Source organism: Hydra viridissima, unplaced genomic scaffold (assembly GCF_058129835.1).
Source record: "Hydra viridissima isolate aposymbiotic clone 2 unplaced genomic scaffold, HvirCarnegie_v1 scaffold_6, whole genome shotgun sequence".
NCBI classification, from domain to species: Eukaryota; Metazoa; Cnidaria; class Hydrozoa; order Anthoathecata; family Hydridae; genus Hydra; species Hydra viridissima.
Genome location: NW_028324305.1, coordinates 5,807,726 through 5,824,457, shown reverse-complemented (window position 1 = coordinate 5,824,457; position 16,732 = coordinate 5,807,726). Strand labels below are relative to the sequence as shown.

The 16,732-nt window shown below is 31.2% G+C and overlaps 3 protein-coding genes and 1 long non-coding RNA gene across 9 annotated transcripts; all 4 read left to right on the top strand.

Annotated features, from left to right (window-relative positions):
• Positions 1 to 77: 77 nt before the first annotated feature.
• LOC145190766 (uncharacterized) lies at positions 78 to 4,190 on the top strand. Its single transcript, XM_080067661.2, has 7 exons — positions 78 to 338; positions 871 to 1,124; positions 1,498 to 1,648; positions 1,772 to 2,193; positions 2,392 to 2,586; positions 2,737 to 2,962; positions 3,097 to 4,190. The coding sequence occupies exons 1-7, from the start codon at positions 235 to 237 to the stop codon at positions 3,992 to 3,994; spliced, it is 2,250 nt and encodes a 749-aa protein (XP_079923787.2). The 5' UTR covers positions 78 to 234; the 3' UTR covers positions 3,995 to 4,190.
• Positions 4,191 to 4,704: 514 nt separating this feature from the next.
• Positions 4,705 to 8,099, top strand: LOC145190767 (uncharacterized). 4 transcript variants are annotated; one of them, XM_090090361.1, is made up of 7 exons: positions 4,705 to 4,961; positions 5,307 to 5,560; positions 5,689 to 5,839; positions 5,935 to 6,356; positions 6,515 to 6,709; positions 6,791 to 7,016; positions 7,122 to 8,099. In XM_090090361.1, the coding sequence occupies exons 1-7, from the start codon at positions 4,825 to 4,827 to the stop codon at positions 7,984 to 7,986; spliced, it is 2,250 nt and encodes a 749-aa protein (XP_089946487.1). In that variant the 5' UTR covers positions 4,705 to 4,824; the 3' UTR covers positions 7,987 to 8,099. The 4 variants fall into 4 exon arrangements, with proteins under 4 accessions (XP_089946487.1, XP_089946486.1, XP_089946488.1 ...); XM_090090363.1 differs by having other exon boundaries at positions 4,748 to 5,172; XM_090090360.1 differs by having other exon boundaries at positions 6,515 to 7,016.
• A 680-nt stretch (positions 8,100 to 8,779) lies between these two features.
• Positions 8,780 to 14,779, top strand: LOC145190153 (uncharacterized). Of its 3 annotated transcripts, XM_090090366.1 has the most exons (8): positions 8,780 to 8,808; positions 9,139 to 9,263; positions 9,923 to 10,176; positions 10,312 to 10,462; positions 12,326 to 12,747; positions 12,858 to 13,052; positions 13,228 to 13,453; positions 13,616 to 14,779. In XM_090090366.1, the coding sequence occupies exons 2-8, from the start codon at positions 9,172 to 9,174 to the stop codon at positions 14,505 to 14,507; spliced, it is 2,232 nt and encodes a 743-aa protein (XP_089946492.1). In that variant the 5' UTR covers positions 8,780 to 8,808; positions 9,139 to 9,171; the 3' UTR covers positions 14,508 to 14,779. The 3 variants fall into 3 exon arrangements, 2 of the variants coding, with proteins under 2 accessions (XP_089946492.1, XP_089946491.1); XR_016453342.1 differs by lacking the exon at positions 8,780 to 8,808 and having other exon boundaries at positions 8,861 to 9,263; positions 12,926 to 13,052; XM_090090365.1 differs by lacking the exon at positions 8,780 to 8,808 and having other exon boundaries at positions 9,041 to 9,263.
• A 968-nt stretch (positions 14,780 to 15,747) lies between these two features.
• LOC149886764 (uncharacterized) lies at positions 15,748 to 16,732 on the top strand. The gene is made up of 2 exons (XR_016453341.1): positions 15,748 to 15,896; positions 16,308 to 16,732. It is a non-coding gene; the product is annotated as an uncharacterized LOC149886764 (long non-coding RNA).

The following is a 16,732-nucleotide window of genomic DNA, read 5'->3' as shown; positions in this document are numbered from 1 at the left end:
CTTTACGTTTCGGTTTAAAGAAGCCATTGTTATCGGAATTATAAAACTCAGAATAGATTTGCCTCTAAAATACCTTCATTGATTGTGCGATTTGCAAGCAACGTTAATGTTAAGTTGCAAAGTACTCAATCCTTTGAAGTTTTTGTATGCTTTTTCATAAAAACAAGGTCAAACTTTGCAACTATTTTAATAAGACTCAAAAAGATATTAAACAATCATCCTGGTTTTTGAAAAATGAGTGAAAATATTGAAGATGAAACAAAAGTCGAAATCGCTTCAAGGTTGGAGAAAATTAAGGAGAGAAACATCGAGCAATTGCAAAAAAAGCACATGGAGAAGTATTTTTTATAAGTTTACTATAAGATGTAGTTAGTGCTCAGTCTCTTTTATAAGGTGCAGTTAGTTTGTAGTCTCTTTCGCATTGTTTTATGTTTATATTTTTGTTTATCTTATCTTCTTTTTTTTTTATTTTGCATGAATATTAAATACAAATTGTGATATTGATAATGAATAATTATATTTCAAGTTTTTTTTTGCTTATTCCTAATGTTTATCGTAAAATTAAAAAGCTTGTCTATTTTTACACAAAAATAAATTTGCCTTCATTAACGAATTAAATTTTTTTTTTAATTTCGTGTGTATAAACTCTGAATTTTGCAAAAAATAACCTTGAGTCATTTATAAGTGGCACTTTCATAATCAAGCTAAACTCATTTTTTTTTTTTTTTTTTTTTCTTTTTTCATTTACTTTTATAGCCAGCGTATGTAAGAAGTTGGGATTATCACCGCTTAAAACAAGGATTTCCCTAAAATGTAACAACCGACATTTTTTTTCGGAAGATAAAAGTCTTTTTTTTTTTTTTTTTTTAGATGCTTAAGCGTGAAGATGAAGATCGGACCCATTCACTTTTACTTTAATCCATTCACGAGTATTGTCTCCGCTGTCATCATCTGGGCTTTTGTTGCTTATTGTATTTCTAAACCTGCTAGTGCAAAAAGAGATCTCTCAAAACTAAAGCGTTGGGTTACTGACAAATGGACTTGGTTATATATTGGAACTCAGGACGCGTGGGCGCTGTTTGTCGTAGTCTTGTATTTTTCAAAATATTCAGCATTAAAACTTGGTGAATATATAAAAGTTATATAAGATTAACTTTGGTTATAAATTTAACTGTATGTGCTATGTGTATAAATTATATATAACTATATGTATAAATTACATAACTGTACGCATAAACTATAATTGCATGCATAAATTATAAAACCGTACTAATAAATTACATAATTTTATTAATTATTAAAAGTTTAGATTAATAATCTTAAAAGTTGAAAAAAAAAAATTTAAAAGAAATGCAAAGTTATTTAATTTATATAATATTTTTATATTAGAACCATTAATAAATATTCAAAAAAATTATTTTTTTTTTAGACAAATGGAGAAGAAAATAATTTCGCTTTAATTACGCAATTATACAGTCATACAATTTTATTTTGTAGGGCGTGATGATGAAAAGCCAGAGTATAGCAATAGTTCATATTTTATGATGTTGTTCAGCGCTGGTGTCGGTATTGGTTTATTCTATTACGGCGTCGCAGAACCTATTTACCATTACAAACCCGCACCTTATGGAAATCGCTTTTATCAAAGGTACAGTGTACATTTATGCGTTGCAATCAATTAAAGCTGTCGGTTCGCAACATCTTTTTTTTTTTTTTGATAGTTTGTCTGACACCAAAAGTTACCGCGACTTTAATCGTTATTTTAATGTAGATACAACGACAACCAACAAGCACAAGACGCCATCAATTTAACATTTTTTCACTGGGGTTTTCATGGTTGGATTGTTTATGTCATCATTGGTTTGTTATTAGGTTTTCTTTCTTACCGACGTGGTTTACCTTTAACAATGCGTACTTGTTTTTATCCGATTCTCGGAGAAAAGATTTTTGGAATTATTGGCGATTTGATTGATACCTTGTGCATCATTTGTACGATGTTTGGCGTTTGTACAAGTCTTGGGTTGGGAGTTATTCAATTGAACAATGGAATCCATCGAATAAACTCCCGTATTAAGGAAGGGACAGAAGCTCAAATAGTGATTATTTGGTGTGTTACGGCTTGTGCAACTGCTTCTGTTGTCAGCGGACTTAAGTTTGGAATAAAGATTCTTTCAGAAGTGTGCTTTGGAATGGGTTAGTTTAATTCACGAACAATTTTATTTTGCATTTACTTTATTCACCACTAATTTTATTTTAGAAATACAAAATATTTATGTTTTAGGTTTTGTTTAAAGACTTTTAATCAAAATTTAAAATTAAAATTTGAGAAACCAAGAATTGAGGACGTGGTTGTAGACGTAATTGAATCATTAAATTTATTTAATTACTTAGGTTCATTGTTAATGTTGATAATATTTTTCGCTGATAAAACTACGTATCTATTAAACCTGTTTGTGCAATCTTTCGGATATTATCTCCAATGGTTTATACAAATTGGGTTTCATACAGAGGCATTCGCTCAATTGGGAAACGCACCAGATAAAAAAGAAGCACCAAACTGGATTGATGAATGGACCATTTTTTATTGTAAGAAATAATAACATAATGTAATAAATATTAATATTATATTATATGAGATCAGTATTAATATATATGAAAAATTTCTGAATGGCTATCATGTTTGGGGAAGTCTTTATATGCTTTTATTAGAAGTAATATACGTTGCTATTTTTCCAGGGGGATGGTGGATTAGCTGGTCTCCCTTTGTTGGAATGTTTATTGCAAAGATTAGCAGAGGACGAACAATTAAAGACTTTATATTTTACACTCTGACCGTTCCATCAATCTATTCGTTTCTTTGGATGACTGTGTTTGGTGGTGTTGCCATCCAGTTTGAAAACAAAGCAGTAAATAATGGAATGAATTGTTCCATGTACAAGCAACCTTTAAGCAATATGTCAAAGTATAAATTTATTTGTTTTTTGGTTTCTTCGCACCAAATCAAAGAAGACTATTATAATCTATAAACTTTAGTTGAAATTCGTTTAAAATTTCTGTATTTTTTTTTTTTTTTTTATGTGTGTGTGCGCATGTTAGTTACAATACCAAGCAAGAAGAACTTTATGCAATTTTTGGCTCAACGATGCTATCATGTCGAGGAACAAGTGAAATGTGGTTCGATGTGATGAATATGTACGGAGACCTTGGAATGTTTCTGTCCGTTTTATCTTTAATGGCGATCATTCTTTATTTTGTCACAAGCTCAGATAGTGGTTCTCTAGTTATAGATTGCCTATCAGCAAATGGAAACCCAGAGCCACCGATGATACAAAGAATCTTTTGGTCTTTGACAGAAGGAGCAACAGCCACGGCTCTTTTGGTAGCGGGAGGTAAAGATTCTTTGGTTGCTCTTCAGACTGTATCAGTTGCTTGTGGGTTACCTTTCACCTTTTGTATAAATTGGACATGCGTTGCTATGTGGAGAGTAGTTCGCGAAGAAGCGGGTGAAATAGAAGAGAAAGATGGAAGATGGCAGTTTTCGATGTGGTCATGGAATTGCAGACGAAGAATTATCAAATCGTTAGTATCTATAGCTTTCCCATGGTTCTATCTCGCTAAAGCGAAAATGAAGCTAGAGAACAAGACTTTATTGAAACATCAGATTTTGTTTAGTATTCCGTTTGCTTTACCTTTTTATCTCTGGATGATTTTAATGATAGCAGAGATAAAGGTCGAAGGTTTGTCTTATGTTGGCTGGGCTGTACTTGTATTTTTCTTCGTATTTGGTGGCTCACTTCGAAGTGAAGTACGCGAGAAATATGGTATTGAAGGGGATATGGTGGAAGACATTTTCTCTTTTGTTCTCGTTTATCCAATAGCAATTATGCAAATCCATGAGCAAATCCAATTTGGACATCTTGCAAATAATGATCTTGAATTAGCTGTAATAAATGGCGGAGACGATGAAAATAACCCATGTTTAAAGTCAAACTAAAATTTTAAATTCATCAAAGCTAAACGATGTGAAGCAATTTTTAATAAAATTTAGAAATTCTCTTTAAACTTAAAATTTAATTTTTATCAAACATATTTTATGCCAAACCTAAAACATCGGAAAATATTGTATTTTTGTCATTAAATGTATTGAAGAGTTTTTTTGAGCTTAAAACATATGTTCCTAACGAATAAAATTCCAAACAGTTAAAAAAAATTCGTTACGAAATACAGAAAGGCATTTTATGTGCGTTCTTGTCTTCAGTAGCGAAATTTAAATGGCAATGATTTTGAATGCAAACCCTCCCCCCCCCCCCCCCCACACACACACACACACATACACACACTTAATTTAAGACGGTGCGTTAATAGGCTACGTATTCTTAAATATTTTTTTAAAAATTAAAAGTTAAACTATTTAGTAATTTTATTTAAAAAAAACTAACCGAACTTTTGTTAACCATGTTAATATTACAACGTGTGTTTGTAATTATTATAATGATCCCGTAATACAAATTTTGCCTTTAAAATTATTATTTATTTATAATTTCGAATGTCAATCTTTTCACTTTTCATTTTTAAAATTAAGATACCTCTACAACTTTTTTTTTTTAAAAAAAAAAAGGATTTTTAAAGATTTTTATACGCTTTTCCATAAACGATTACAAAAGTAAACACCGCTTACAAACATTTATTTGTTTACTTACTGAAAACTTGTGATCTCTTTTAATAGTGGTTTTTCGTTGACTTTTTTACTGCATAAAAACTGAATAAAATAAACACAGTCGTAACAAAAGTAATATTCGCAGTTACCAATCTTTCGTTAAACTGATGGCTGCTTTTAAAATGAACGCAGAAAATAAAACCGGCTTGGACCAAGTGGAAACAAAAGGAGATGAAGAAATTAAAATTGAACAAGCTGTTCATCAAAAGAATATCGAAGAGTTAAGAGAAAAACAAATGAACAAGTAAACTGCCCACCACGTTTAATCCGTATTTTTATTTCATATAATATTTTCATAAATATAACAACAATAGAAAAATATAAACGAATGAGAGAGCGTTTAATTTCTGCAGCTTCTCTTTGGTAATATCATCAAAGACATCAACGTGATAAATGATTGAATAATTAATCATTTTTGGAAGTCTTTTTCCAAGTAGAATTTATCACAGAAATTGGTAATAAACTTATATACAAAGTTTATCTTTTCTATTGCTTAGAAATGTTACCAAGGTTGCGCTTTTCCGAATTTTATAAAATATTGTGTATTTGAGGAAAGATTAGAGCATCCTTGCGCTTTATTTTGATTTAGATGTCTATGTGTGAGAGGAAAGATTGGGCCGTTCAAATTTTACTTCAATCCTCTGACGAGTATAATATCCGCTGTCATCATCTGGGCTTTTGTCGCTTATTGTATTGCTAAACCAAACAGCGCAAAAAGTGATCTACTTAAAGTAAAGTATTGGGTAACAGATAAATGGACTTGGTTGTATATTGGGACAAAAGATGTCTGGGCTCTTTTCATTATTGTCCTATACTTCTCAAAGTATTCAAAACTGCGGCTTGGTAAATTCATTGGATGGTGACTTTTAAATCATTCGAACCTTATTATATTTTTGAGTATTAACATATGTTAATTTTAAATGCCCAACAAATAGATGAATGTCTTTTTTAATGTACTCTTTTTTATTTAGGAAGCGACGACGAAAAACCAGAGTATAGTGACAGTGCATATTTTATGATGTTGTTCAGTGCTGGGCTTGGTATTGGTCTTTTCTATTATGGGGTCGCTGAACCCATTTACCATTATAAACCAGGATATTACGGAAACCGCTTCTATCAAAGGTATTTGTTCATTTTCAGCAGCATTAAATAATTCGTAATATCTTCAGAGCTTTGCTACTTTGAATGGTATTAACTATTATCCTATCAAATCGTAGATATAACGACAACCAACAAGCACAAGACGCCATCAATTTAACTTTTTTTCATTGGGGTATTCATAGTTGGATTGTATATGTCATCATTGGTTTGTTGCTAGGTTTCCTTTCTTACCGTCGTGGTTTACCTCTAACCATGCGGACATGTTTTTATCCAATAATTGGAGAAAATATTTTCGGAGTTATAGGAGATTTGATCGATATCTTGTGCATTATATGTACTATGTTCGGAGTTTGCACAAGTCTAGGGTTGGGAGCAGCTCAAATAAATAACGGAATTCATCGGATCAATCCTGATATCAATGAAAACACAAAAGCGCAAATCGTTATTATTTGGTGCGTAACTGCATGTGCAACCGCTTCCGTTGTCAGTGGGTTAAAATTTGGTATAAGAAGATTATCAGAATTGTGTTTTGGAATGGGTATGTTTACATCACATGGTCTCTCTAAACGTATTTTTATAATTTACAATTAATGCTAGTTTACCAATAGAGCTACTGTTTTGTTGCTTATAAGTTAATTTTATAACGGAAAAACTGGTATTTGACTTTAATGTTTGTTTAATAATTTTTAAATTTAGGTTCCTTCATCATGTTGATTATATTTTTTGCTGATAACACTTCGTATCTTTTGAACCTCTTTGTGCAATCCGTCGGTTATTATCTGCAGTGGTTGGTTCAAGTTGGTTTTCATACTGAAGCATTTGCTCAGTTAGGAAACGCACCAGATAAAAAGGAAGCTCCTAAGTGGATTGACGCATGGACCATTTTTTATTGTAAGAACGAATTTAGTATAAAAATAACACATTTTGATGAACTTTTTGTTTTCTTTTTAAATATTTATTTGAAATTTTCAGGGGGATGGTGGGTCAGTTGGTCACCATTTGTTGGAATGTTTATTGCAAAGATTAGCAGAGGACGAACCATTAAAGACTTTATCTTTTATACTCTAACAGTGCCGACAATTTATTCACTTTTTTGGATGACGGTGTTTGGAGGTGTCGGCATACAGTTTGAAAACAAAGCAGTTAATAAAGGAATGAATTGTTCGTTGTACTCCCAACCAATAAATGATACTTTAAAGTAAGACATCCGTATTTTTAGGTGCAGATCAACTTTATAAATTTCGGGAATTCGCATCCTCATTAGCAATAACCAATAAAAATGTAAATTTTTGTTGTTTTTCAGATATAGTACCAAGCAAAACGAACTATTTGAAATTTTTGGGACAACGATGTTATCGTGTCGAGGAACAAGTGAAATGTGGTTCGATGTTATGAATATGTACGGAGATCTAGGAATGGCTTTGTCCGTTTTGTCCTTAATTGCAATTATTTTGTATTTTATTACGAGCTCTGACAGTGGATCTTTAGTTATTGATTGTTTATCGGCTAATGGAAATTTAGATCCACCAATTATTCAAAGGATCTTCTGGTCTTTGACAGAAGGAGCAACGGCCACTGCACTGCTTGTGGCTGGAGGTAAAGATTCTTTGGAGGCTCTTCAGACTGTTTCAGTGGCTTGCGGACTACCAATTACTTTATTTTTAAACTGGTCATGCGTTGCCCTCTGGAGAGCTGTTCGGGAAGAAGCAGGTGTCATTGGCGTTTTAGAAGGGAGGTGGCAGCTTTCAATGTGGTCATTCAATAACAGAAAACGCCTTTTAAAATCTCTAGTATCAATATTTTTCCCATGGTACTATCTTGCTCAAGCTAAATTGAAGTTAGAGAACAATATATCATTTAGATCTATGCTTTTTTATAGCATTCTATACGGTACGCCTTTCTATCTGGTAATGGTATCACTCTTAGCTGAGTATAGCGTTAAAGGAATGACATACATAGCGTGGGCGATGTTTGTTTTTTTCTGCGTCTTCAGCGGTTCTCTTCGGGGTGAGGTACGTGAAAGATATCACATTGAAGGGGATGCGATCGAAGATACTTTTTCTTTTATTCTTGTTTACCCGATTGCCGTTATGCAAATTCACGAGCAAGTTCAGCAGGAGGCACTTTTGATCAATGACCTTGAACTGCAAATAACGGTATCTTCGTAAACTAAATCCAGTTTTTTATAAAATCAGAAAAATTATCTTAAAAAAAAGGTTTTTTAACGTGTCCTTTGTACAAACGGAATATTGGTTCGCAACGAAATTTAAAAAATTTAAAACACTTTCATAGTCATTCTAAATAAAAAAATATTTTCGATTCAAGTTTTTTTCAACTATTCATAAACAGCGCGTTTATTCTTTTTTTTTAAATCCTATTTTAAGATCATACATATTTAAAATCACACATTTAAAATATACCTCGCCGAACCATTTGTAAGCTGATAAGTAACATGATCATGAACTTTAGTGGCCATTTTTATTTTGTTAAGGAAAACAACTGAATTTGTAGTTTGTAGTTTTACAGTTTGACATCAATCAAAACGAATAGTGCTTATAACGAACATCTGGTTCATTAAACAAAATATTTGGTTCCGAGAGCTAACATCTCTTTTCGTTATAACAAACCAGCATTAAACGATTTGTATTACAAATTCTCATATTGTTGTTTTCTAAGTAAAACAGCTTCGCTAAAAAGAGGTGGTTTTTAAATCTTTTCTTCGAAAAAAGCAGTTATAGCTGCAGAATTTTTTTCACACCTACGTAAAAACTAAATGTTAGGGTGCCCATGAGCGCAACATCCATGAAGAAAAGAAAGGCTGAAGAAAAAGAAAAAGAAAAGAAATGAAGAATAAAATTGAAGCAAAACAATTTTGCTGAGGAATTTTCGTGTTAATTGCAGAAATATATGTAATTTTAAAAAATAATATAATAAAAAATATATATATATAAAAAGAAGAAGAACCATAAAACTTTGATAGCGCACAAATGGTAAGTATTATAGCAGTTTCGGTGAAATAAGAAAATTGCAACAAAAGGTTATGATTAACTTTGTATTTGCCATTGTTTGTGTTTAAGCTATTTATCTTTCATACAATCATGCCAAAAAACGTCCCATCATATTTTTAAACTTTCTTTGTCATTCGTTGATTTGATAAAAAGTTCAAAACTTTGATTTTCTCGAAAAATTTATTTGTTTTATTTACCACATTTGTACACAACACCGTCTGTATTTTATCACTTAATCAAGCACGCTGGAGTTGATTGTTATGACTAAAAATAAGCGTTGTTTACTTTATTTTTAATTTCAATCTGCACAAGAACTCATTGCATTGCAATTGGGTTATCTAAAGAATGAGCACAATCTGTGAAGTAGCGTTGGAGCTTGGTTCAAAATCTGAAGTAAAGGAAAACATTTATGAGCTACAGAAGAAACATTTGAATAAGTAAGACACGTGGATTTTTTTATCATGGAAATTTAAGTACGGTAATTACATGTAATTTTAAAAACTATGCGCTGCAGTGCAGAGATTTTGATATATTTTTGCGCCCGACATAAATGTATAATATAGATCGATAAACCGTATAGAATTGCTTAGCAAAAAAATATCGATATTCACTTCACATCTATGTTTGTGTTTTACACGTTTCAGCTGTAATACCAATTACTATTTGTCAGCAAATATTAGTCTTTGGTGCGGCATAGGGAATTCTTTAGAGTTGAATTAGTTACAAGTTGCGCAGGCCGCAATTAATTTTTTAAATATCAGATTATCCATTTCATTCCAAAGCTTTAACATACCAACAGGATAAAAGATTATAAAGTGAAATGAAGCGACCGATGAATGGAACTCTTTTATCATTTTCCGAACCATAAATGCGAAATCTGTTCATTTTAGAAGGGAAATGGTAATTTTCAATGTGGTCATTCAATAACAGACAACGCCTTTTAAAATCTGTAGTATCAATATTTTTACAAAAACATTCGCCAAATAACGTTTTATCTTTTGTAACCTGATTAACGAAGTTCTTTAGTTTGCTATTCAAATATCCTCAAGAAGCGGTTTAAATTATTCAAAAGAGAGCTCTAAATTTTGTCTTTTAGATGTTTACACGTAAATGGAAAGATTGGTCCGTTTAAGTTCTACTTTAACCCTTTGACAAGCATAGCATCCGCTGTCATCATCTGGTCCTTTGTTGCTTATTGTATCTCCAAGCCTGTTGAAGCGAAAAGCGATCTCTTGAGAATAAAGTATTGGGTGACAGAAAAATGGACTTGGTTGTACATTTTTACACATGATGTTTGGACGCTTTTTGTTGTTATTTTGTACTTTTCAAAATATTCTCAGTTAAAGTTAGGTGCATGAAATAAATAGTTACATTTGGTAACGTTAAAATTTTGTTTATTAAGCATTTGTTTTTCATTAAATCTTATTTGACTTAATGTGTTTTATATGTCATTTCGAAAAATACACTTTTGGATTCATTATTCAGGACATGAGGACGACAAGCCTGAATATAACGATGGCACATACTTTATGATGCTGTTTAGCGCTGGTGTTGGTATCGGGTTATTTTTCTACGGAGTTGCTGAGCCTATATATCACTATAGACCCGGACCTTATGGAAATCGTTTTTATCAAAGGTATTTGAATATTTAGCTATTTATTTCTAACAAGTTTAAAATAATCAACAAATATGTAATAAATAAATTTCATTTTCAATAAGTTGCGATATAACCTGTTGCGATGCACTAAGAAAAAAATTTTGCTGTGAGATAGGAAGAAATAAATACGTCATTTATAAATGACTTATTGACCGAAAACATAAATGGACAAAAAATTAAGAGCCAAAAGTTTGCTTGAAATTTGGAAATTCGCAGGCCATATTTACCTAAAGTATGAAACACTAGTGAACATAAAGATTGTTAATAACGAAATTAGAGTTTTTACTTCATCTACTGAACTAAGGAACTGATGGACATATCTAATGTTGATATTAGTGACAATGGCGCGTATTAAGGTGACATTAGCTTATAAAATATCGGAATTTTCAATTTTTCTTTTAAAAATTTGAAAAAAATAGTTATAGTAGACTTCAGAAATGTATATTGTTAACTTATGCGTATAAGTGAAAAAGACGCCTGTTTTTTTAGTAAAGTTTGAAAAAAAATCAAACTTTACAACGTGAAGAAGCTCAAGGTCACAAAAATATTGAACAATTAAAATATCATGCGCATGTAAAGTAAGGTAATTTCGGCGTATTAAGCTATTTTGTTGACAATGGTTGCTTTAATAAAGTTAAAAAATCATGCATATCGATGTCCTGTAGATATATCTATTAAATAATACTTGAAAATTTTTTTCAAACTTACAAAGTTTTATGTAAAATTTGTTTTACAAAATACTCAAAAATGACGAAATTAGCGACCTAGTATGATATTTTTAGCACAATGATACTGTAAATTCCGCATACTTAAAAAAATTAAGGCGTTCGTTGAAAACGCATTAATATAATTAAAATATTATAAAAAGCAATAAATCTGCATTATATAAAGTAATTTTCTCTTAAATTGAATTTCTTACACCAAATTGGCATTTAATTTAGGACGTAGCAATTGCAAAGATTAATAATTTTCGAACCACCTATTTAAGTAAAGGATGAATATATGTGATTGTTTTTCCTCTTTCGGAGCTTGTTAAGCCACCAACATTATGTTTTCCCTTCAGGGCAACAACTTTTCCTGGTTTACGGCATATAGACAATCCAGATTCGTCTACGTTTAGTAAGTTTGATGGTGGAATAATTTGCATTTCATTAGCATTAAACATTATTAGTTCTAGTTCATCATAAAAACGATTAACTTTTATTCTTTTAAAACCAATGGCTCGGTGCAATGACATTGATTCACGGAGAGTTTATTATAATGTTTCAAAAAACCCCTAAACTTTTCTTTTCCCGTTGACTTAGTTGCACAATTAAACTTGTAAATAATCCCATTTTCTTCACAAAATTGGAATACCATTTGTTTCACATCTTTTGGAGACAGACCAAATAGCCTCTGTGACATGGTCAGTGGAACTTCTACATGCTCTTTTTCTTGAAAAACTGAGAGTGTTGTTGGGTGTCCTTCATTTAACTTTTTAACACAATTATCAACAGACGCTCGTTTTTACATAGTGATGTAGTGTTTGCCTTGGTATTTTCTATTGTTTAGCAGCATAATATTTTGAGCAACCATCAACTAAAACTGCATTTACTGCTAGTTTTAATGATTTGTCTTTAAGCGTTAATGATTTGTTTTACACGTTTTGAACCCATTATATGATGCTAACACATATTTGTATATATATATATAAAAATTTGTTATAAGAAGTTATTCTTGATTTATAACTTAATCATTTAATAAATTTGCTTTATTAAATGATTAAGCTATAAGTTAAGAATAACTTTTTTATATTTCTCAGAATTTTAAAACAACTTTTTAAGTTAAATATTTCTGTCACAGATACAGCGATAATGATCAGGCTCAAGACGCCATTAACCTCACTTTTTTTCACTGGGGTGTTCACGGTTGGGTCGCATATCTAATTGTTGGACTTCTTCTTGGTTTGCTTACTTACCGACGTGGTTTACCTTTGACCATGCGCACTTGTTTTTATCCGATTCTTGGAGAGAAAATTTTCGGAATTGTCGGTGATTTAGTTGATATTTTGTGTATCATTTGCACAATGTTCGGCATATGTACCAGTCTCGGATTAGGTGCTGTTCAGATAAACAGCGGACTTCATCGAATAAACGAAAACATTGGCCAAGGAGTTAATGTTCAAATTATAATATTGTGGTGCGTAACGGTAATTTCAACTGCATCAGTAGTTAGTGGGCTTAAATTGGGAATTCGAAGATTATCAGAAGTGTGTTTTGGATTAGGTAGTATTTTAAGATATACATTTCTTTTTTTTTTAATGTGGGAATGTTTTTAATTTCAAAAAAATGTTGGAAGCGTCTTCTTGACACAGACAAAATCTGGTATGTTTTAGGTTCATTGACAATTTTGATAATATTTTTTGCTGATAACACGTCATACCTTTTGAACTTGTTTGTTCAGTCTGTTGGCTATTATTTGCAATGGTTTATACAACTTGGCTTTCACACGGACGCATTTGCAAAACTTGGAAACGCACCTGATAAAAAAGAAGCACCGGAGTGGATTGATGAGTGGACAATTTTTTATTGTAAGGAAAATGACCTTAAAACTTTTATTAAGTGTATTTAACGAAAGAAATAACTGTGATTTAAACTTTGTTTGTTTTTTTCAGTAACAATTACTTTGTATAAGAATTATTTTTCATCAATAAGATAACTGAAAAGTTAACAATAAAATTTTGACCTTCAGATATTTAATTTCAGGGGGGATGTGGATAAGCTGGTCTCCTTTTGTCGGAATGTTTATTGCTAAAATAAGTCGTGGTCGAACGATAAAAGAACTAATTCTATACACATTGACATTGCCAGTGGTTTATTCATTTTTTTGGTTCACGGTGTATGGTGGGATTGCCATACAGTTTGAAAACAAAGCTACAATAAAAGGAATGAATTGCTCCATGTACCAGCAACCCGTGAAAAATACAACAAAGTAAGAACTGTTTTGTTTTTATTTTTCACTATTTTTTTCTTAATGCTTTTTGATCAATACTCAGTTTATAGTAAGAGAATTTATTTCCTGTATTTTGCAATAATGAGCATTATTTCCAAGAATAAAAAGTTTCGTTAAATGCCAGCTTGTCTTCTTTTGTAGATACAGAAACAAACAAGAAGAACTATTTGGGGTTTTCGGTACAACTATGTTATCATGCCGAGGTGCGAGCGACATGTGGTTCGATGTTATGAACATGTACGGAGATTTAGGAATGTTTTTGTCCGTTTTTTCGTTGATAGCAATCATTCTTTATTTTGTCACGAGCTCTGACAGTGGTTCTTTAGTTATTGATTGCCTGTCAGCAAATGGGAATCCAGACCCTCCTATAATACAAAGAATTTTCTGGTCTCTGACTGAAGGAGCCGCTGCAACTGGATTACTTGTTGTTGGAGGTAAGCAATCATTGGAAGCAATTCAGACGGTTTCTGTGATTTGCGGTTTGCCGATTACAATTTGTTTTAACTGGTTAATTGTTGCTTTGTGGAGAGCTGTTCGGGAAGAAGCAGATGAAACTGATGCTTTGAAAAGAAGATGGCAGTTTTCAGTTTGGTCTTTGAATAATAGACAAAGAATTCTAAAATGTTTTGTGTCTATATTTCTACCCTGGTTTTATCTTGCACAAGCAAAAATAAAAATTGAGAATAAAGATTTTACTCTGAAAAATCAGGTCATTTTCAGTATTCCATTTGCATTACCATTTTATTTATGGATCGTTTTAATGGCTATGGAGAGAAAAGTGGGAGGAATAAGCTACGTTGCTTGGGCTATATTAGTGTTTTTCTTTGTGTTTGGAGCTTCGTTTCGAGCTGAAGTACGCAAAAAATACAAAATTGAAGGTGACATTGTAGAAGATGTTTTTTCGTTTGTTCTTTTATATCCAATAGCGGTTATGCAAGTACATGAAGAAGTTCACTTTAGACATCTCAAAACCAACGAACAAGCCTTAAAAATGTCAAAGGAACTAGCGTTCAATAATACTATTGCATCTTAATTTATATACGCAGGCCTGATTCATTTTTATTATTTTTTTTTTTTTCCTCTTTCTTTTTTTTTTTAAAGACTGTGAATGCTTTTATTATATTAGGATAACTTTCCAGAATCATGCCATGATCATAATCTTTCAACCATCTAATTCGAAATTTCACAGTTGCTCCTAATTGTTTGCAAATTAATTGAAAAAAAACAAAAACACCACGTTAATTTTTTTTAAATTGATTGATTAAATGTAACTCTTTTTTTTTTTTTCTCGATTTCTTTTTCGGATTCTTTTCTTTTATATATTATTCCTAAGTAAAAAAAAGCAGGTGTTGCAGCAAAATTTCACAAACTTCGATGCTTCCTATATTGCATTAAACATCGCCACGCAGCACAACGGGTACAAAAAAAAGTTTCGTAAATTAAAAAAATGATTCCAGAATCTTTTAGGCACTATCCAGCTAAGAAAATGTGAAAGTTTCAAAAAATTTGGATCGTCCAAAAAAAATGTCATCACGTTTTGAAATTTTACCTTATAAAATGGCTTAGAAAGGCCAAAAAAGACAAGTTTTTCTGGATTATTTTATTCTTATTTCTTTATGAAAATATATTTTCTTTCACTATTAGTAGCTATGTTTAAAAACTTAATTTAAAAATTAAACTTTAACAAATAGGTTTTTTTAAAAAAAATACTGGTCTCATTCTGTTTCTCTCATCCGTCCACAAGTAGGCACTGCAATTTATCTTCATGTATTATTTATAGTAAACAAAAATTTAGTTTTAAAACATGTCAAATGCTTATGTAAAATATCTTTAGAAAATATTGTCAGAAAACTCAAAATGAAGATAAAGGGAAAAAGGGTGTAGGAAAAAAAATAGCGTCGAGTTTAATGTTAACTTTTTATTTTCTCACTTTTCTGTCCGGATAGAAACTTTTTTGTCCGAATAGAAGCTATTCTGATTTACGGATATAATTTTGAACAATTTTGTCTGTTAGCACCGTCTGAATTAAGAAAAGCAAACAAAAAAACAAAATAAAGCTCGTTTTCAACTAAATTCTTTATGGAAACCCATTCTTAAGACACAAAAAATTTTTCTAAAAAAAATTGTCATTGGCTTATGTAGTAGCCTGGGTCCTACATTTACCCAAATTTTGTTCGAAATTTCGAACTTTCGAAATGCTTTAAAATTTGATTTAATCAAAAACATTTTTTCGTACAGTTTGAATAAACACTTTTTACAAATCACAGAAATGTTGAAGCAAATCTTCAATTGGTGAATAATAAAAGAATTATTAAAGTGTTAAATGTTCATAAACAATCTGTATCAGAATCATTTTCTTCAATAATTTTAGGATTCTAAAGAACAGAGAAGATTACAAAACTACAAAACGCTCTACAAAACGGTATATCTGAATTTTTTGTACGTTTCAAGACCGTAAAAAAATCAAGTGATCTTTTCAAGAGACCGTATCTCAGCAGGAATCTCTTGATGGTCTAAATCTTGATAATCCAGAAAAACTGTCTTTTTTAGCCTTTCTAAGCCATTTTGTAAGGTTAAATTTCAGAACGAGTTATAACGTGATAACTTTTTTTTGGATCATCCAAATGTTTTGAAACTTTTACATTTTCTTAGCTTGATAGTGACTAATAGGTTGTGGGAATCACTTTTTCATGTTTACGGAATTTTTTTTGTACCAGTGTTTGTTGTTCTTTTATGTTTTATGTTTTATTCTATTGATTTCTAATGTTTTATGTTTTTTACTTGGATTATTAATTACTTACTAAAACTCCTACAAAATTTTTATTTTTTTTAGATGGCACCAAAGTCACGAAGGGCAAAAGCTAATGTGCTAAACCTAAAGAAAGCTGTTGTTGCCAACAACAAATTCCAGCGAGTTCTCCGTGGAGTAAAAAAAGGTGGTGGAAAAGTGAAGAAAAATGTGAAGAAAACCTCCGAAATTCAATTACATGTTTTTTTTTTTATAAGCATATGAAATTTTTGAAACAGGCTCGGGTATGCTTAAGCAAAAAGTTAAAAGAGGCTCAAAAGTATGCTTAAGCTTAAGCATATTTCTAATAAAATATGCTTATTTCAATACTTCCCTAAAGTGTGCGCGTTACTAAAAGTTAATGGGTATAAGAAAAATAAAAAGTTGACTTATGCTCTGTATTTGCTTTGGTTTTAATGTAGCTGAATTAATGTTATAGTATAATAACAAAAAATAAAACATATATACTA